The 22,679-nt window shown below is 41.2% G+C and overlaps 1 protein-coding gene across 6 annotated transcripts in view; it reads right to left on the bottom strand.

Annotated features, from left to right (window-relative positions):
- Positions 1–22,679, bottom strand: part of LOC119658037 (calmodulin-A-like) — a 498,102-nt gene that overhangs the window by 125,216 nt on the left and 350,207 nt on the right. For 4 of the 6 annotated variants that reach the window (XM_038065276.1, XM_038065273.1, XM_038065272.1 and 1 more), the window contains one exon: positions 15,582–15,623. The exons of the other annotated variants lie outside the window; for them this stretch is intronic. In XM_038065276.1, coding sequence (XP_037921204.1) covers positions 15,582–15,623 — 42 coding nt within the window. The remainder of the gene's footprint in view (positions 1–15,581; positions 15,624–22,679) is intronic. 6 annotated transcript variants of the gene reach the window in all.

The raw sequence follows: 22,679 nt of genomic DNA, 5'->3' as shown, positions 1-22,679 counted from the left end.
AAAGCAAATGGTTCTATGATTGCGCTTGCTTCTTTGCGTGCTGCTTTCTAATTTCAATTAATAGTCTACTTAATCTGCAAATGGTCCTTCCTCAAAACGCTGCACACTTCCAGCTTATTGCTGTTTAATTATCACAAGCAGTTTTCCCGGCTCTGGATATCAAAATGAATACTCGCTCGTTCGCAAAGAGATTTCCTTTCTCTTGTAATCAGTAGTGCACCCACTAAGGACCTTGACAAAGGAGAAAGGAAAACAACGTAAGAGCACGGTGTTATTAATTTGAGAAAGCTGGAGAGTTCCGGAGGGTTTGTGGAGTGTATGTAGGTTGTAGCTGGAAGGCTGTGGATTTTTTTCATATTTAACGAAGCTTCTCTATTTGGTGTGCGTGCCTTTTCAATGGGCTTAAATTAAAATGCGAAAACACTGAGGATTGGCATTGGATACCACTGGATGTTGGTAGAGAAATTTATTTTTTATTTAGGTCACGTAGTAGCGACAAAGTAGCGAATGTTCTTTAGAAAGATTTTCTTGCGACATTACCGTTGTAGGTAAGATTTTGTAGATGCCTCGCGATTGATTTCTTGATGTTGAAAACTACTGTGGAAAGTTCTTGATTAGGTGGGAAGGGAAACAACTTCCACAAGAAACTCCTTTGATTGCAGGTTCTTGAGGAGGATATCGTACCATTTCTATGGTGTAAAAGTCATGGATAAAGTATCCATTCCAGAAACTCACTATTTATCCATGTATGATTTCGAAAAAATGAAATATAATTTAAGGGAAGTGTTGTACGCGACTTTATAAAATTATTTGCACTTGATAAATTAAAAATGCTGGCATACCGCAAGTTGGGCGCTTTGGGTATAAAGGTTTTGAATTCGTCTTCTTTGAAGAGCTTTCTATTCACGATTTTCAATTCATGCATAGCTAAGAAAACAAAATATTCCTTTAAATATTGCCAAACGTCAAGATATAGTTACATATTAAAGACATACCTAAATATTATGCTCATCCTAAACAAAAAAATTGCTTATTACCGCATACTGATACATACATATATATCTAGATATCTAATAATGGGATCATCGACCAAGAAAATGTGTCCAATGTCGTTAAAAACAAAATAATCGTGTTGGGTGCTAAGCCTCGGAAAAATGCTGCTTCCGCTCTCTCTCTATCTCTCTCTGTGAAAAAATGCCTTCAATTCCACAAGGTGGGGCAAAAGGGCAACGGCAAACGAGCACCTGAGCCCCTAATCAAATTAGATGACCCATAGTACCTTCCGCGTATCGTTGCAAATTTTTTAATCCATGGGCTTTTGTGCTGCCTCAGATGAAGGAACCAAATCATATCGATTGACATTGGGAGTCCCATTCTAGGCCCACTCTACTAGATAATGAGGTATAACGGAGTATTGACGCTAGATCTTCCTACTATTGTAGCTCCAGTGGTGTCGTGGACGACATTGAAGTGACGGCTGTTCCGTGACATTATTTTCTGGCTGGAAAGCGCTGGTCAATCGCTCGCGAAATATAAGACGGAAGTAGTACTATTCATTTAGCGGAGAAAGTGAAGGCCTATGGAGATCAGAGCTGGAACACAAGCAATACTTTCCCAGTCTGCGCTCAAGAACTTAGGCGTAATGATCGGCCAGAGGCTGAATTTCAAATCACATGTGGAATGTGCAGCAAGCAAGGCATATAACACCGGAGCACTGATCGCAAGAATGCTATCAAATATAGGTGGACCAAGACCGAACTGCCGTGTCCCCATTTCAAGGGATATTCAAAGATGAATCGAACCATCCCAAGGGAAAGTGGGTTTCGGCCTAACTTTTAAACGGTGGGAGTTATCGAGCATACCTCCATCGATGTGAATACGACGATTCACTTTGTTATTCGAAGCGCGACAGCATTGCAGAACACGCCTTATTTCAATCTCTAAAGTTCAAAGTTCAAAGGGCTGCATTACCAGCTACAGCTGGGGAAAATTTAACACCTGAAAGCATCTGCTGAAATCGAGGGGATATGGTCTGAAGTCGTAAAGGTGATAAAAAACCATTCACAAGCAGCTTAGGCAAGAAGCGATCAGTCAAAAGACGGATCCAACGACGAACATGAGCATGAGCACAAGTGTTGGATACATTCTTATTCAGTTCCGCGACGTAATATTATACGGGAGTCCCCCGGTGAGAGTGCAAGGAGAAGCAACTGGTTAAGGTCCCCATATAATCGGTAGGTAGTAGTCATCCGTAGCTTATGATGCTTTCCACTTTCCATTAAAAAAAAATAAGAGCGACAGATAGACATACAGACGATTTTAATAAAGCTTTGTTTCATACAGGATAACTAGCACGATAGTATTTAATATGGATTTGCTGCCTTGAGAGAAACCCAGTATTAAAAAGGTGCAGTCAATTGATCCATTTCGTCCATATAAGGCGAAAGTTTGCCGACTATTCTTCATTTTTTGTTTTTCCCCCGCCAAAGAATAGATAATTTTTGACTACAGATCCTGTTGAAACAGGCACTATCTCGGATAAAGACTATTAGCCAAGGCTAAACTACGTTATGAAATTGCTTCACGCATTGATACAACCTGGTTGAAGTGGTGTTCCGAAACTGTTGTTTTTTGTGATCGACGTATCAGCAAATGCCTCAAATTTAAAATTTCCCGGAATGTTGTACACGCTGTGGCCTTCTATGGTTCTGAGTGCTAGCCAACTATGAAAGGCAATGAACGCCGTCTCGTAGTAATGGAGATGAAAATGTTGGGTTAGTTCAGTGGAGTAACACGCTATGATCACATCCAAAATAACGATACCTGCGATCGATATGGGGTTGCACCGGAAGAGGCGTTTTCGATGGTATGGTCATGCAATTTTCGCTAATGAGAATTCACTTACCAAGATTGGTGTGAACAGCAGAATCAATGAGAAACGCCCAAAAGGTCGGCTGAAACAACGCTGGCTTGACACGATGAACGGTGATTGGAAGCCTCACGACTACAACCAGATCAAACCTTCGGCACAGCAACCGGTCGAGACGAGCCGCTTCTGCTTCTGAATGGGCCAAAGACTGAACAACAGAAACAACGCTATTCTTATTGAAGTTCTGTTTGATGGACGAAGAGTTCGCCTTCTGCCGATGGACGGTGGCGTCCACAGGCTGAACTTTAAACAAACAAATTGTAAGAAATTCCAAGAGAGGTTTAATCGGGGATATCGAGAAAAATGCCCACCTCTTGATGGGGAAAACGATAGTACAATTGCACCAGGTGACAGGAACTTGAGCAACGAGGAAATACTTCAGTATCTTCTCAAGCTGGAGAACTTGACGCTGGATACAATTGAACAAGTCGTCCCTAAGATTAAACCTCGCAATAATATGGAAGGATATGAAACTGCAGCCATAAAACGATTGAAAAAAGTGAAAAGCCTTCTGCTCACTCGCGTCAACAAAATCGATCGGAGATATGGGGACTACCATCATCCCATATTGGTTGAGTTCAAATCACTTCTAACGATCGCGCAGGATCTTATCCGTCAACATTACGTAAATGAAGTGAACTTCCAAAGATAAATACGTTATTCCGGAAAAAGTCACGAATAACTGTACCGAGAATTAAAGTCGGTGACAGCGAGATACAACACCTTACAACAGGTATAGACACGAATAGTGTAACTGCTGATGTGCAAGGCAATTACATCGTGATGGATGGTGCTCTGAAACTCGAACTTATAGGGGAGCACTTTGAATCGGTGCATCGGCCCAGAACGGACTTAGAGCCAACGCGACTTTCGGAATTGTAGAACGAGATGTCCACAATTTCAAATATAGCCTGAATGGCACCAGAGTTCTCCAATTTAGCTCTGCGTTGCAGCCCGATCTCATACCGAGTGATAATCTGCTTGATTACTTTGTCTCATGTGTAGAGTTAACTTCCATATTCAGAAGAGTAAACAATAAGAGATCATCCGGTATGGATGGCATTCCCAACTCGGTCCTCAGGCATTTACCAGACATTGCCATTCGTAATTATTGCATTTTGTTCAATAATTTATTGAACAATTCCTTCTTTCCAGGACAATGGAAGAAAGCCCGAGTATTCCCGATTTTAAAGAGAGGGAAGGATTCATCCAGCCCTCAAAGCTACCGCCCAATCAGTTTGCTGCCTAACATCAGCAAGGTGTTTGAGGTTTTGGTATTGAAAGCCTTGAACGGGCATATCAAGAAGAAGGAATTATTGCCGAACGCGCAATTCGGATTTCGATCTGGACATTCGACAATACATGCAATAACGAAGGTGACGTCTGATATTTGCTGGCGGATTAACAATGGTGAGTGCGTAAGCGCTTGCCTTATAGACATGGAGAAAGCCTTTGATACCGTCTGGTTGGATGGACTGATTTTCAGGCTCCTGAAGAATGAGTTTCCCAGTCACCTCGTAGCGATGATGTGTAGTATGCTGTATGGCAAGTGCTTTGTCATTATGGACGGAAATCTCACTACTAACAGAGAATTTCATGTTCTGAATGGATTACAGCAAGGGACAGTGACTGCGCCTACACTTTTTGCGGTATTTGCCGGCGAATTGCTCAATTCTTTCGATTTTAATAAATCTCCTAAAAGGTCGTTGGTTGCCTTTGGTGACGATCTGATAGCCTACACGGCGCACAAGAAGGCAACTGAGGTGCAAGTTGAACTTCAGAAGATGTTCAATGATATTAAGTTCTTCACGAACAGTTGGCGGATGAAAATCAATGCGCAAAAGTGTGAAACGATTCTGTATCGAAATTCTTTGGCGTATGCCAGTAGGAACTTGAAAAGGAATTGGAGAGATTTCCACATTGTCGCGAACGAGGATAGTTCTGAGCGCATTCCTCATAAGAAGTGCGTTAGATACCTGGGTGTGCGTCTTGACGAGCGTCTCCAATTTAACGAGCACGTTAAAGTCGGGCTAGAGAGCGCCCGCAAGGCATTCATGCCTCTCCGTAGACTCTTTTATGCTCCACATCTTAGCCGGAAGGTTAAGATTATTTGTTATCTTACTTTGGTTAGACCGGTGCTCACCTACGGGTGTGCTATCTGGTTTAATTTGAGTGCTAGCCAAATGGAGAAAATAAGGATCTTTGAAAGGAAATGTCTGCATGCTTGCACGGGGCTTAGTAGGACTGCTTCGTCAAACTATGAGCACTATGTAACTAATGAAGTGATGTATGCAGCTGCTGCTGTGCCAAGAATCGAGACAGTTATCGTCAGATTGATTCGGAATCATGTAGTGCGATCTGCTTCGCATGGTGAGAACCCTTGGGTTTCGCAGCCGTTCTAACTAAATGATGGGTATTTCGAGAAAAATCTCACGACAGGCTTCATTCCTCCCGAAGCGTTCGTGTATCTTGACAGGAATAGTCTAATTCTTGATTCTGCCGGTGATCCGGTTATGTATCATATACATAGACGGGCCACGGACAAAAGGATAGAATACCCCCCGAATTTGACAGTGGGGGCTCCGGGATTCGACTGGAGATACTCTAGAGCAAGAGCAATTGATATTAAACGGGATGAAAAAGAGAAATCCTGGTACTGGTGGCTGCGGGATGCCGGTTAGCGGTGGCCGTGCTCAGTTCTGCCATTTGTTTCCTGGTGGGGCGTTGTAAATATGTACATATTGAACGGGTGCTGATTTTGCCTCCAGTTGTATAATAACTTATACATACATACGATATTATTCTTTCTTTCTTTGTAAATATTACAACTGTTATTATTATGTTTTCTAACTATGGATGTTATTGTAAAAAAATAACAAAAAAAATATAGTATATAATATAAAATATATAATTATGATGGCTTTAAGCACAATAATTTAAGTTAAAAGTATCTTTTGAAGCGATAAAACATTTATTACTATTATTACTTTTATATTTCTTTATTTGTCACTAAGGCCAAGTGAATTCTGTCGGGTTTTTGACCATTTCCCGACAACTTATTGTAAAATTAGATTTTTATTTCAACAGATGTGTCTTATTTGCTTCACCTTAAACTTACGTTACAGTATAATTAGTGAGTTGATCAGTGGTTTGCCTCTCGATTTCATTGGCCAAGTTCAAGTTCGGATTAATCATGGATGGCTATGTTCATCCTTGTGCTTGCCTCACTGCTGTAGCCTTACTATTTGCATAGCAGCAAGTGAAACGATAAGGAAAACGATGCCCGCATTATATGGTGGTGAAACCGTTGCTATTTGCGGAAGCTTCTACTGCTCTCGTAAGGGAAGAGTTTGTTTTAACATGGCGCACATTACGCTGCTCGCTTCGTGCACTTTTTCTCTGCAACGAAGCTTGTTCTTGGCCGGTGTTTGAGCAGTGTGCCGCCGATGACAAGGCGCTGAAAGTTGCGGAAAATTTACAAACCGCTTTTGATAGGCTATGTCTTCCCATCACATATCTAAGTAATTTGTTGTCAGAGCCCAATTTGGCATCCGACCACCAATCGCAACGTTAGGTTTAGAAAGCCGGTATATGATTGCTACTTAGGGAGTCTCCGTTGACGCTGTGAATGATGCTCCTTAACCTTGACCGGAATTTCGTAGTCAATGTCTTGCTAGAAACCAGTTCCCAGGTGATGAGAGGATGCGTTGCTGTAATCGACAGCAACATTCCGTAACCGGATGTGGATTTGCTAACACTAGGATTTCTAATGTACAAGAGCTCAGTGCCACAGAAAAGAGAGGAGTGCCATTCAGAGTCTCATTATTCCACTTTGCTTAGGCCGAAATTTCGCTCAAGTTACTGGAAGCTAGCATTGCCGCCTGCTCGATACTTTTGTTGAGTGTGGGCACATTCAAGAAAACAATCAAAAACCGTTTTGTTAGCCAGAGTTCTTAACCATGAGATAGGTCCCTATTCAAGGCGGTGTCGACGTTTCAATAAAAATAGAATTTAGAAATTCTCTGGTTTCTAGCCCACAACTCTCTAACAGGGGAATACTTTCAGGATATTCTGAAACCCCAATCCAGTCACTTGTTGACCAGTCCCTCACAATCATTGCGAATGGAATTGAGGAAGAGTAATACTTTTAATATTATTTTCGATTTTTAGTTTAAATGCAAGGATCCCTTCTTCTGTGCTTTCCTTGGTAACGGATATTGGTACTTTACAGGCTGTGGATTTAGCAGAATTGAGGAAGACGGGAGCAGCGGGGATCAATCGAAGGCTCTAGCTATGTTAGTGCAGTAAAGACCATTTAACTAGCTATACAGAAATGTCAAGCGATGACGGCTTTACGGTTTCTTACCAGGGCAGAGGCAAATCGTCAGACGCTGCCTCACCTCTGCCCTGGGAGCAGCGTGACCGTAACGGCTCGCAGATGTTGATTGCTCCACGACATGACTACGAATTATAGTGAGCGCAAATCCGCCTTATTGACCAGAGCTATACAGCCGAAATTATTTCCGGAGTTAACCGGGAAGATGGACTTCCCTAAACTGTAGCGATGAAGACTGAGAAGTTTCTGGGTCTTTTAATTGCTTAGAATAAAAATCTTCATAGGCGATTGTTGAGAGTCTTTATAGGCAAGGTGGAGGCAAAACGGAAATTCCTCACGATCGGGGTAGATAACCTGTCTCTGGATGAAACCAAACGACGTAACTGTGCATGTGCGCAGGAAAAAACCGGAGAATGATATTTCAGAAGACATATCGGTGGAAAACCTATCGAGGTTCTCGTAGGAAGCACGGAAGCCATACAGAGCGGGGTTGAATAGGAAAGTAGCCCGACGACCCAGACCTGGATTTTCTAGGGTTCAAAGCGAACAGCCATACGCAAAGAAGTGCCATGTCAGAGCAGATATTGGAGAAGGGTTTCAAGCATTAATGGAACCGATGGCCAGCACTACAGATAAATCATACAAAAGCTGCATTTGCAGTAATTACAACGGCAATTTCTAATTATAACATCGAAATAGTGCTGGCTCAAGAACCCTACTGCAGGTAATTTGAGATTCCTCTTGCGACAAAATCATGAGCTTGCATTATTCTAAAATGCAATTGAAAATATACATATACATCTATGTCTTTTATAGTTGTTGATTGGATACCTTGTGGTTGTCCAAGTTTCATTGAAAATCCGGGAAGCACTTGAGAGGTAGTATCAGCATCAAGTTACTTCCTCCGGAGACGACATTCGAATCACGCAGGAATAAGTCGCTAGGCTGGTGAAGTTTTGGAAGAGGAAGGCGCTACCCCTTTGCCTCGTCCTCGATGACAACGCTCATAATGAAATATGATTAAGCAGTGACACCAAACAAAGAAGTGAGTACCTCCTTAAATTTATCCTTAGCAATAAGCTAGGAAAGAACAGAACAGCAGTTGAAAGTGTTTATCCGAGGTACTCAAATCGTGCAATTGGCGACAGTTGACCGTGTTAGTGTCAGTTCCATTGGGGTCGATAATATTTATCACGGTTTTGCAGCAGTACACACAGTTTATGACAAATTTGGCTTAGTTTACTATCATTTGAAAAGCGTTACCAGCGCGATTACTAGAAATGCCTTCAAATATTTTTTGGAATAATAAATTGCTTTACTTGTTATTGTTGAGTGTGGAAGCGGTGAATGAGCAAATTCTTTTGTTGAAATTTCCTAGAAGTGTTCCCGTATTATGGACGATATTCTTTGTTTGATTTGACGGTTCTTCGGTATACCATTTGAGAAATTTGAAAAAAAAGACTTGACCTGAGACCTGACCTGGCAAAAACAAAATCATTTGGACTTGTAATGCGCATGAGTAAAGTTACAAGGTTTGCCTGTCTGTCAGTGGAATTGTTATTCCTGCAATACTCGCGAAACTCCAAATCATTTGGCGTTCTTGAAAAATTCTAATCTTCGCAACAGTAACGATAATGGTGGGAGGTATTTGCATTTGTGCAGCTACCAAGGGCACGTCCTTGGTAGTTCATTGTTTGAGCGCAGAACCTGCCCTGAGGTTAACTGATCAAAACTATACGATATAAGATTGACCACTTTATGATAAGCAGTAGATTTAGGAGTTGTCTGATGGATGTGCGTAACAAGAGAGCTGTTAACATCTACCTCGAAAGAGATCACAATCTGATGATCACTTACGTTCGCTTGCGTATTGCGTTCGCCACTTCTCGTACGGTTGGAGAGCTACGATCCCCAAAGTTTGACACCAAATGGTTCAATAATATAGCCGTCGCTCGACATTGGGAGAGCTATTTTGCTAACTTTACGGAAGATACCTTGAGTAAGTCGCCTAGGAATATCGATAGGCATTGGGTCACCATGAAGAATACGTAGCTCGCCGGCGACATCCCGAGGTTGCATTATAAGAACTACTTGACTGCAGAGTCTTAGAAGTGGAGTGAGGTTGAAGGTTCTATTGACTGCTGCAAACGATGGCGTGCGTGTTGCACTCGAACTTCAACATCACGTGAAATCCCGGGAAGTTCAACGTAGTGTGCGAAATGATAGTGTGCTGCACAGCAAAAGCGGAAAATGTCGTAGAACGTAATGATTTTAGAAGTGTACATTGCATTACGAAAAAAGCATGCATGGGGTCGCAAATCGCCTGTGAAGAACGTTAACTATTGACTCCTCATCTACTATGACGAGCAGTTAAAGAGGTGGAGGAGCACTTCTCTATCACATCTGCTGTAGTTTCGCCTCTCATGGATGAAATGGCTAGTCACCGTAACACGCGGATAATGATTGTTCCACTAGGCAGGTAGGGTTGGTACTAGCGGTTGCTGCATGCTGTGGTACGCCGTTTTGATGCCACAAACTCCTAAGACCATGACAGCTGTGCAGCACTCCCACCTTGCAGCAGGAGTCTCTATGAGGTCCTTAAAAAATGGTTTGCCTAGTGTCCGTAGCCTGGCTTTAGCTAGAGCTGGGCAATCGCAAAGGAATTGCAGCTAATGACAGGCTTCCAGTATTGCAATACTTCCACTTAGAATACGCTGGCGATTGTACGACCCGGATTACTGTACGACTCATATATACTATGTGTATTAGAGAGAACTCTCGCTCCGACTCCATAGACTATCTTTGATCCGTCGGTGAAGAATATTGTATCACAGCCTTGCAACATGCCGTCGGTCTTGCAGTCTTCACTGGTTCGAAAGTTGCCAGGAAAGTTTCTCGTGTAGTTTGGCTTGCATGTGGCGTAGTCCGTGTCGTATACCCAGAGATTCTGAAGTAGCCCATCGATAATGTTACTATGCCCATAGGGCTTCGCCGTCCAGCATCCGGGCTCACGTAGTCTGGTAGCACCGCAAACTACAGAGAAGAAATCCTATTAAGCTTCGTTCAATTGTAATTTTTACTCATAGTACGACTATGGCCATCTAGAAAACCATCCCCAACTGGAAACCAAATTCCTTGCAAAAAGGCCTCTGGCAGGCATAGAAGGGTATACAGGTGTTCTTAACCATCAGTTCTAGGTTTTATCTCTAATTTAGCTTCGGATCTAGGATTACACCCAGGTACTTTACATTGGAAAAAAACCAATCTTTCTTCATTTAGTCGCGCGAGGTGGAATTCGGATACCCTTGTGTTGGGGATGAATAGCAGCAGCTCCGTTTTAGTTGAATTCATGTCGAGTTCAAGCAGGTGCTTAAGGTGACGGCGAGGAAAATGGGAGCAGAAACTCTGTGGAGACTCTTGGGACCAGGAAACGCTGTATTCACTTGTGTTTGTTGGCCATGAAGCGGTGAGCGAATGCTTCATGGCCTATTAGGGCGATTACGACTCTACGAATTGGGTAATATTCGGGTGGGGCAGGACATCTCATTTGAGTAGTTCCAGATAGGATTTAACGATTTAGGCAATATGAGGCCGACCGTTGTATTACTTGAATTACTTTCTCTCTCTCTCTGTTTGTATTATAGCCGTTTTTCACACAGCACTCGGCTCAGTAGCACCGATTGACGTTGATACTTTTGACCAGATATGGATTCGTTCGGATTTAACCGGGTTATATTATAAGAAATAACACTGACCTGGGCCTACCAAATATCAGCACAATCTCTTTAGCGTGAAGATTCGGCCAAGACGACGTTGTAGAAGTGGGATTGGGCAGTTTCCGAGAAGTTCTTTTCTTTGGGTTGCTGTAGTGAATCCATTTTCTATCACCCGTTACGCTGCGATGAAGAAAACCCTTCTCTTTTGCTGTGGGACCAGTTGTTCACAGGCGAATAACGATTCTCAACATCTCTTGGCTTCAAATCATGCATTTGCCGATGCATTCAATTGCTTGAAAATGATAAGGAGCACATAGACAGCTCGATCGTCAGAGGGCTAGCTGATTTCCGCCCTGGATCCTCCTGCATTTACTACATGAACACCCTATGGATCATTTTGGGACAGTGCGCGGAGTTTAGATCTACGCTTCACCTGCTCTTCATCGATTTCGAGAAAGTTTTCGACAGCGTGAAGAGGAAGAGGCATTTCGGAGAAACTTATAGCAATTAATAAAGCGATATATGATGGCGAAAAATGTTACCTGCTGCATCGAGATAAAATCTCATAGCAAGTCCAAAGTGGAGTCTGTAGGGGCTTCATCTTATTGGTGACGTTCTTCAGGCTGCCCAGTCAAGAGATCGTGAAGGAGTGCAACGGACTATGACATCTTTTCCCAAATAACTCGATCACGCTAATGACATCTGTTTTCTCTCTCCCTGGGTCATGGACTTTGTCCAAATAGCTGTTGATTTGAAAAGAGAGGCAACTATAGTTGGATTGAAGATGAATACCAACAAAACCGAGGTTCGCAGTTTGATGGGTCATCGTGCTATCCCTACCTGCATTAAGGCGGCGATCAATTTGTATATTTAGGAACCGTGGTTCCTACTGACGGTGGCACCGAATTTGATTTTACCCGACGACCACAACACCCAGATTGAGGTTAGACTCTTTTGTGCTAAAGTTTTTTCTGAGTTGCTATTTTGAAGTAGCACATGGAAAGTAAGAAAGCTCCAAGGATTTGTGAGCACTTCTCTGCGATTGCGATTATTGGAGTACGCTGGGAAGATTTTATTCCAAATAAAAAACTTCGTTGAAGTATAGGCCTGTCACCCGTAGGTGATGTGATCGGAAGACGTGGAGAGGAGACAAGCGCAATGGAACTCAGTCTCCCAAAAAGACCGATGTATGGGTAGTCCCAAGAGCACTTACCAAACTGTAGAGGACGAGTGCGGGCATCTCATGAAGTCGTGCATTTCAGCGAGCTGTGAACGATTGCGCTTAGGGGTGGATGACGCGCTATCCCCCACCAAGGAGCAAGTAGCAACCATATACCATACATTATGGGAATATAGTCGATTGTTCTTTCCATTATAAAATATAGAAAGATGATACAATGAATAATGGCATGACAAAAACTTGCAGAAATGGCAATGCGGACGCCACATTACGTGGGTTGGTTGCCCAAATAGAGAAATTCATAACCATTTTTATGACTTTCGAGTTATATGTTGCAGGACCTGACACCAAGAAAGATGGGGTACTATGCTATGTAATGAAACTTACTATCCTAAAGCAGTGGAGAGGACGCTTCAGGTATGAAAGCTTTTGTCTATTTCTTCTATAAAGGTATTTGAGTGCGCATTTGAGGGTATTTCGGAGCCTAGGCACTATATAGTGACAGCCTCCTAATTTTTTTTTTTTCAGATTTTTGGGTTGCGTAGTTTCCGAGAATGGGTCCGTTAAAGAAATGATTACTTTCAACCTCCCGCAGTTCCAACCTTTCCAACAAATACCAAAATTCAGATGAAAAAAAAATTACACCCCCTTTTGCATATATGGACACCCCCTAAAATTCGACGGACAATGATTTAATTCACTGCATGCGTGAGCGTTCACACTTCCCACCTTTCCGAGAAAAATGCATGTGACAGACAGACAGACAGACAGTAAACTGATTTTAATAAGCTTAAAGAATGGCTTTACCACGCGCGTAGAGCCGTAAGTCTCCGGACCCGAGCGCCACGATCGAAATGGAAGATCCACCATGGATCAGAGTCTCGATGCTTGCTTCTCTTGCCTTATTAAGGCGCGGTCCCTGAAGTTAGCTTCCATTCTTGACAGGTTTTTGCGGGGTCAAGAAGGAAAGGGAGGAAGTCTTTAAAATAAGAAAACTGGAATTCATATTATCTATATTATAAATTCAGTATCAACGAAAGCAAATAGGGAGAAAAATAGTTAAGATCGAAGAGCTTAACGTACATGCAAAAGAGGGTTGTTAAATTTTTTTCCATCGAATATAGTCATGTTGGGTATCATATGAAAGTTCTCGATTACTACGTTTCGAAGCCGGTTGGTAGTTTTGGGATTTGTCTGACCAGCGAGGAGTGGGACGGGTGGTAATTGGTGATTTCTTTAACGGACCCATTCCCAGAAACTACCCAACCAAAAAATCTGAGAAAAAACACGAAGCTGCCTCCATATGGTATCTAGGCCTCAAAATACTCTCAATATCGATATATGCTCAAATTAAGTTAATAATAGTATATTAGCATATTTTTGGGGGAATTCAGTAAAAACCCCCCTTACGTTTATCCTAGAGTTATAAAAGTTTGTAATAATATAGAATATAATATGAAGCATGTTATCCCGAAGTTTGATCAAAATCACACACACATACTGACAGAAGAAGCAAACAAAACATTTCATACCTGAAGCGCCGAGCTTTCGGTTTCCCGACTTGTTTTAATTTTTCCAGGTTTAGCCCGCGTTCTGGTTTATTTCGTTAGGCCGTCGCGAATTCCTTTGTAGTTGTCTCATTTTTAGATCCGGTGCGGACCCACGCATCGGTATAGACACGTTAATTTTGTACAAATGACACGTGAGGAATCAAAGCGTTCAAAGGACTCTCCACATTTCCGAGCCTGGCTAGCACAGGGGCGTGCAATAACGTGTCAACCGAGCACTTTGATGGAGCTTGCGTATTTTTGGGCGGACCTGCACGGTCAACTTCTGGGATAGCTCTTCCCTCTAGGTCGTCTTCGTCCACTCAGGATGGTCGTTTGATCGCTCAATTTCCCCTAGGTTCATTACGGATGTTGCCCAGAAATTAGTAGTAAATCTTAAATCTATGAGATATTAGAAATCCAAAGTCGAGTTGGTTTTGATCAATTTTATACTCGAATGTAATGAATCTTTTTTGGTTCGTTTATTTTTTTCAAATAACTATCTTTGTAGAGTCATTTTTTAATGGAATAATAATATTATTTGATTGTTCCTTTGATATTCTTGTCAAGGACAGGTCCTGGAAAAGGCATGACAACAATATTTAGAAGAAGCTTGCACATATTTATTCGTTTAGGGAAGAAGTATACCAAAAAGTGCAAGTCTGATCATTGATTAGCGTGGTTAGGATTCTTTTTAGGTTTGACGTCTATGATTGCGTAAGAAGTGGCTAATGAACTCCTCATCATGTTAAGAGAAAGTGCAAACAGACGTATTTACGTTTATAAAATCACCAAGTGTTATGGGACGTGGTTTTTTCTTTAACAGAATGGCGTGATTCATTGTAAATTAGAAGTTTTTATCAGTTCTCTATGGTTTCTCTTCTACAGTTCTCTACTACAAATCTAAGCGGCGATGCTCGTTACTTTACCTGTTTAATCCATTTGCATTGCCTGTAACCCCTGTGAACTTCGCTATGTTTTTATTACATCAAAAACTAATAAAATCTGCTATTTATTTATGGTTTTTATACCTTTCTATAAAAACATATACTTTGAAGGCAAATCAGAGCAAAATTTAATATTTGAATTTATCTCTGAAAAGTTTAAATCAATTTATTTAATACAACCAACGAAAATTGGCATGCACATGAACGAAAATTTCGTAATTGCATTTTTCAATATTCTCTCTACCGTGTCACGCTTAAGTGTCCATGCGAAATTAATGCTTTTTGCATACGCAAATCATTCGAGCAGAAAAATTAATTCATTTCGTTCAAATTAATTCTTTCAATTTCTATCAGATTTTCTGCAACTTTTCAACTATGAAATTGGTAATTATGTTTGTATGTGGTTGTATGGTGTCCTCTGTGAAAATCAATAACCTTGCAATACTACTCACTAGTCTGGTCATGGCAAACCAACAAAAACGCTATGGAACGTTCTCTAAGTAATCAAACATTCGACCTAGAGCATGTCACATCACTTCTCGGATATTCAAAAAAATTCAAAAATGAAAAATTCATGTCTCATCAGAGGGAAACCAAGATTCCTCAGGATAAGATTCAACAAAAATGAGTTGAGTGAAAAGAGCAAATCAGACGGAAAAGTGAAACCAAAATTCAAGGCAAAACTCCATAGAAACTCATGTGAATGTGTTAGTGTGCGAGGAGAAACTAACTATAATAGTTAAGTAGATAAAAATGTAACTAGGAAAAGAACCAGAAACAGCTACTCAGTACTATAGTAGTCAATCAAAAGAGCATTTTCGTTGATTTTTAATTAGAAAAGGTCATTCTTGCTTCAATGCCGTTTCCTCTTAAAAACAGGCAAAATTATGCTTTCTTTCTGTAAATATTCTTCCGTTTTTCAGTACCTGACTGAGACTCCTAAAGCTACTTGTGCTGACACTTCTGGCCTGAAAGAGATGAAAGATTAGAAGTCACGATAGAGTTAGAGAAGGAGAAGATAAAAGGAAAGATGAAACTTAACTAGAAGTAAATAAGGAAAATCTACAGAATTCAGAAAATACAGAAATTGTCCTACAAACGAAACGAAAGATAAAGTACTAATGGAAGGACAGAATGAAATAAGAGCGAAATTAAGGCGGAAGAAATTCGTATTTTTCGTTGAGAAATGTGACATGAATGTGATTGTAAAAATATTCAACTACGAATACATTACGAGCAGCTACTGCACTTTCATGACAAGGTTAATTGATTTAATTCTAATGTTTCTGAGTATATAAAATTATTCTCTAGTTTTCAAATCCTTTCCTTAAATATAATAATTCGTTATTAGCATTTTTCCACACTAAGAGTTGCTAATGTTATGGATATTTAATGATTGTGATATTCCCTTAACGTGTATATTTAGGAGACACCCGAAATGCTAATTATCTTTTATCTAGTCCCTGACTATAAACATATCTCATCTTCGTGATTTTCTGTGGCTCCTCTTTATTCCTGTGTAGGTTAGCGCATCCAAACCATATTTTACCTTTTAACATTTTAACTTATTAAAATGTGTAGTTTCCCTGGCATTGTTACATGTGAAACATTTGCCTTGTCCAGTGACAATCTGGCGAGAGGGTGCATTTAGTAACATGCAGCATTTCTTATTTTCCTGGTGCTTTTAGAACTCTTTAGTTCCGAAGATTGATTTAAATCAAACATTTTATTTCATTTATAAAATCCTATCATTTGCATGAAAAAATATATATAATTTTTACATAATAATATTGCAAGCCGAATGTTGACAGGGCAAAACGTACAAAACGTTGACCTTTTCTTCTTACACAGAGGTTTGCCGGGCTACCTGTTATTGTATACAAGCCTTCTTTTCCTAGCTGGAGCGAATGTAAATGCCTTTTGTAATGAGATGAAAATTATGCAACTTTTGACTTGAATTTGAAATTTAAGGTCGAGGTCAGCAAAAGAAAAAATTGGCAGAACTCGGACCGGCTGATGGGATTTGACAAGTGATTAGCTGAATACGGGAACGAAGATCGTTTTGTATTTTGATGGTATGTGAAGACTGCGACGTGAAGGAGGTTAAATTAGCTTTTTTGGTTTTGATTTGAATTTGTCAAATAATTTAACTTGTTTTCAAAGAATTCCCCCCATTTGCCGTGTGCCATCGCATGGATTCCTTGTTCTGTTCGCTGCAAAGTGTCAAATGACGATTTTATTTTTACTTTCTTAAATTTCTTATTTTTTTATTTTTATATTTGTTTCATGTTTCTACTGTTTTAAGTTTGTACTTATGTTTTTTTTTTATATTTTCTTTCATTGTTTTAATTTGATTTTATGCTTTTGAAATATTTTTTTTTATTTATTATTTTCTTGTTTCGATCTTTCTTGGTCTATCTTAGATAGAGATTATATTTAAAATAAATTGTAGCTAAATCCTTTTGAGGACTTTCTCTTCCCCTCTTTTCGCTAATCTGTAACTCTTACACTCAAAAATGAGCATTATTCATTATAATAGCCTGAGGATGCCAAGGTAGGGATAGAACTTCCAAGGTCGCACCCCATTGCCCATCTTAGGCAGGAGAAGTATCGATTGGGAATACGATTCCTCGGGGATTTTACCTTTCGGTCGCGGCATCCGGGTCCAGAAATTTATGACTTCACGAGCGCAGTGGAGCCGTTATTGTTTTGTTTCAATTCCAAGGTAAGCTCAGGTGTTAATCTTTCGGCAGGATCGCGCGCAGTCCATCTTTGTTTTTTATTTTACAGGAGGCAGTGCATCGGTTAGAAGACATGTGGAGTTTTGTTAAATTACACTTATTCCTCCCCTCTCCACCATTTCGTGGCTAGCATAGAGGCAAGCACGCGCGTGTCGACCGAATATTTCGATGGAGCTTCAGTATTTACGGGCTGACCTTCCAGGTAAATTTTATCAACTTTAAGTTTTAGGATAGTTCTGCCTCGTAGTCATCACCAGCCATTTAGGATAGTCGGAAGGCCAAAGTTCAATCTAATTCTGTCATTACAAGTGTCTATGGAATATTGCTTCAATTTCATTACCATTATACTAACTACTGTACCATTAACAGGGCTAGAGCAGTATAGCAACCAAAAAATGCAAACTTAGACGATCGAAATAAGAATTCGAACCTGGGGTACATCGTCGCGAGACTAAGTTTCCATTTTCAATATTTAGGTAGTGCAATAAATTAATAAAATACAAAATTTGACCTTCTATAACTTTGTTTGTAATAGTTGAATTTTCTTCAAACTTTCGAGAATTGCCATCCAAGAGGTACCAATCCAGGATGAGTTTAAGGAATTGGGATGCATTTTAAAGCCTAGATTTTTTACAGATGTACCACTGTGTTTTTCTTTTCAGATTTTTTGGATGGATAGGTTCTGAGAACAACCTGTTTTTTTTTGGGTCACGCATTTTGAGTCCTCAACCAATATCAGAAGTAAGACCAGTTACGAAAAGTACCAATTAAGCTCTCTTGTTCGATACCGGGCAGAACCATATTCTATGGAAAGAAATACAGTTCCCCCTCCCTTAAAGTCAATAGAAAATGATGTCACTTGCTATATGTAAAGGGATTCACACACGACATACTTTTCCAAAATTTCATGGCTTTAGACGTTTTCGAATTGGGTGCGATAGACAGACAGATGGATAAATGGATCAACAACATTGGAGGACAGAAAAAATGTAGACGCTTCGCTGGTTGGTTGTGGGACCACCAGAGCGGATAATTCAACAACTTATAAGGAGGAGGTGGCGAACCTGGAACCTTGTAGGCGAAGTGGTAAAATTCTATTCTTTCCACCTACACCCGGGTGGACGGATCTAACCTGGATTCCTATAGCCGAAGTAGTAAAATGTTTTCTTTCCACCTAGTCCCGTGCGGACGGATGGAAGACCAGGTAGTGACAGTGCAACGGTTGTGACCGGCGTAGGAAGGAGTAGGGCATGCCAACGAAGGGAAAACTGATGGAGTGCTAGCGAAACACTTCGGGCGAAAAACTGTCCGCAGGATGGGTAATACCCTGAACAACTTCAATGAATTTGCAGGGCCGAAGCACAACGTACACCGTTATATTAAGGTGGTGGTCCGAAACTTTAACGACTGGTGCAAATATGCCATGGACGAACTGCTTCCGACGGTCCAATGTATAGGGAATGCACCTGCATCTATGGGTTACCAAAAGTGTGGAGCGAGCCATTCAAACAACCCCAAAGTGGAAAGTTGTTGAGGATAAAGAGGAGCAGAGAAGAGCTGGCTTAAAGCTTTCAACACCAAGCAAGTGCAAAAACTCCAAGGATCCAACAGTGGGAGAAGTGCAATGTCTCGAGTTCACAAATGAAACCCTAGAAGATGAAAGCAAGTGTTTGGGTCATTGTAAAGCCAGAGAAATATGTAAAATGCAGGAAACCCCATACGGACCCGATTGTTATCGAGAGCAAAGGTGACTTTTCTTACGCTGAGATTTTGCGCAAGATGACACTGTCATAAAAAGCAGAAGAACGCAGAATGCAAAACATTTTCTGGAATTCCGCAAGGCGCAAGGCGAATGGGCGGTCAGTTATCGGAACTTGGTAAGTAGATCCTTAGGTAAGGTGACAATTATCCCACGAGATAGCATTGGAGTGCTGGGACGTCGACGGGATTACGACCAAGGAGGGAATTGGTATAGCAAAATTAAACTCCAGATTGGGGGAGCTGCCACAATAAAAACTTGCGCTACGTATACAGCGGCATGCTAACGGCAACCATCAGCTTGTCAACTGTTTGGGCAAATAAGTTGCTGGAAGCTGGCTAAGTCAAGACCGAATGACTTGTTTCTAGGATTCGGGAGAAAATATTTCATGTTTCTTGCTTAGGTGTCTGGAATGCAGTCATATAGCAAGATCTTCCACAAGTAAATATGATATATATGATCAATTCATGCAGTGTGGGGAACAAGGTCACTTGGTAAGGAATTGCGAGAGAGACTCTAAATGCATGTTGTATAAATGTGTAATGGATTGCATAAGTCGAAATTATTGTTGTTCATGTTTATAATTGCTACGTTCTACCAAGTGTGGCAAACGATGAATATAAGCTAACTTTACATGAACTAGTGTTATACGAAAGTGCATGATCCCCCATGATCACCACCGGAGATTTCAACGCATGATCTACCGAGTGGGGGAAAAAAATTTCTAATAAAGAGAGGGGTTATTGGATATTGTGCTTGCCAATAGCAGATGTACGCACCTATACCTTCCGTAAAGGATAATAGACTTTCCGGTAGAAATTCCCATCGTAAGCAGTGCGTTGATGAGTGAAGCCACCTGACGAATTAGTGAAACATATAGCAATCATCCAGCTATATTTTTTGGTGTTATAGGGAGCAGGAGAATAGAGTATCTAAAGGACATAAGGTCACGTTCGACGAGGCAGCGGAGTTCAAGGATGTTTGACGCGGAAATGTCCGCAGCGGTACGCCAACAGATACAGCGAAAGAAAAATCTGAGCAAATTATCAGAGACGTAGTCGCAGCCTATGATGCTTCTTTGCCAATAAATAACGCCAGTTGATTTCCAAAATCCTAGTGGAACGACCAAATTAAACAACTGCGTGTTGAATGCCTGCGAACAGGCAGAAATTACTACTGCGCAGAAAAGGCCGGAGAGAACTGCGGAAGGCAATGCGTGAGCGCAAAAGGAATTTCTTAAAAGAACTGTGTGCGCGGCAATGGCTAAGTTGAAAGCAGGGTGTGGTAACTTTATTATGAAGAATAGTGCCGAATGTATTTCCGCAGCAAATCAGATATACTACTGCTATCGTAGGAGAGCATCCCCTCAAGAATAATTCAACTATAACAGAGGATGAGAGAACACCCAAGATGGACGGAATACCGATCTAGCTTCGAAATCGGCAATAAAAGCAAGACTGTAGTGGTTTATTTTCACTTTTAATACCTGTTTGGAAGAGGTCATCTTCCGGACCCCGTTGAAAAAAAGGATACTGGTGTTGCTACCAAAGAGTGAGCCATCGGCTGTTGGAGCACATTATATGTCACAGTCTGCTTTCAAATGTTTAGGAAGCGTGTCTCGTTCTCAGAACCTATCCAACTGAAGGATCTGCAAAAATCATAGTAATCCATCGATACATCGATCTAGGCCTCAAAATACATCCCATTACGATATCTGTGCAAATAGAGCTAATAACAGCATATAAAAACTTTTTGGAAGTTTACCAAAAAATGGAGGTATTCCTTGTGAATTCATTGTAGTCCAATGGTTTTAAGTCCGCCATCTATGTTAGTTATGGCGGGGCGCACTAATTTGCGTAGTGACTTGCTCCATTCCGCTCTTCAGTAGATGGCGAGCTTAGGACCGTTTACCCTTGTATTACCTGAAAGCAATCTATTAGGTTGTTGCAAATGAAATGTCGGATTTTTCAATGAAGTGAAGTTAGTTATGATTTTAATGTTTAAAACTGCCGCAAGGTGACTCTGGTGGTATGGGATAATTGAGTATAAATAGTCGTTCGTTCGATCAAGGAGTCATTTCAGTTTCAATCGTCATTGAAGTTCCAAGTAAAACTCAAAGAAAAAAGCATGGAAGGGAGTCAAAAACGTCTACTTTTTCTATATGAATTTAAACTTGGTCACAACGCAGCGGAGGCAACCAGAAACATTTGCAGAGCATTTGGAGCTGACGCAGCAAACGAACGAACGACACAGCGGTGGTTCGAAAAATTCCGATCAGGCGACATGACCCTCCAAAGTGAACCTCGTGGACACCCAGGACCATCGATCGACAACGACGAGTTGCGTTTGATAGTGGAATCTGATCCCCGATCATCGATTCGTGACATTGCAGAGAAAATAGGCGTACACTATTCGACAGTATCTCGGCACTTACAACAGCTTGGAAAGGTGAAGAAGCTTGATAAGTGGGTTCCGCATGAACTCAACGAGCAAAACATGGCGCTGCGAATGGAAATATCCAGTTCTCTACTCAACCGCAACAGGAACAATCCCTTTTTGGGCAGAATAGTGACATGCGTTTTCGAAAAATAATTCTCAATCTTGTCCGGTTTTAAATTAAGCAAAAATAGAGCAAAATGCCACCCGTAGTCGGTTTTGGTCAAGCTGCTCCTCCGGGTAGAGGCGTGAGGCAGCGTTTCCACCCAGCGATCGAAACCAGTGGTTGGGCATTCTTAGTTTTCGATGATGTAGCGTCACTCCTTCAATACTTTTCCTTCCGTTTTAATTGAATCTGGCTTTCTTTCTTTAATTTATGATATGTTCCCGTCCGAAGCTTTTCCAACATGACCGCGTCTTAACCAGTTTTCTCCATTATCAACACTGCAATTCCGTTATCCACCTTTAAAAAAAACACGTTCCCTAAGGACCGGCTTATTTTATCAAGAGAAACATAATTTCCGGTTGATGCATCTAATTTACTGTTTTCAAATTGAATGCCTGCCTTAATATCGGTAATCACCCGCGCGTGGAATGTCGCAAAGGTGAACATCGGAAAATTCGTCGAAGCTCTTAGAACAGAGAGCCACATTGGGGGACACTTGGGGGGAGTAGCGCTACAGCCGACGCAGTCGTAAATTCAGTTATGTATCTGGGAATAACTTCTACGAGGCTTCTAATCCTTGCAGGATACCGCCTATTACTGACCAGCAGAAAGCACGATTAGTCCTGCCGATAGGCACAACGTTTAAGCGACAGGGAGATGTCTCGCACCACAATAACAGGGTACGGATCAGCTAAAAGGAAACTCCGCAGCGTGATAAACAGAAAAAAGCCAACGCCGCTGAGCATGGGCTAAACGACGGGGTGGATGGGAAATTGTAGAGACTCGGTTGTAAACTGAACATCAGAGAGATCGAGGCTCCGCCTAAGCCCAATTCACGTCAACCCGAATAGATGAACCCGTTCCAGTTGATGACAATAACATAGAAGGCGCTAAAAATTGCGCACTTTTCACAGTAAAAGAC

Source organism: Hermetia illucens, chromosome 5, assembly GCF_905115235.1.
Source record: "Hermetia illucens chromosome 5, iHerIll2.2.curated.20191125, whole genome shotgun sequence".
Lineage (NCBI taxonomy): Eukaryota > Metazoa > Arthropoda > Insecta > Diptera > Stratiomyidae > Hermetia > Hermetia illucens.
This window is presented reverse-complemented; position numbering and strand designations above follow the sequence as displayed.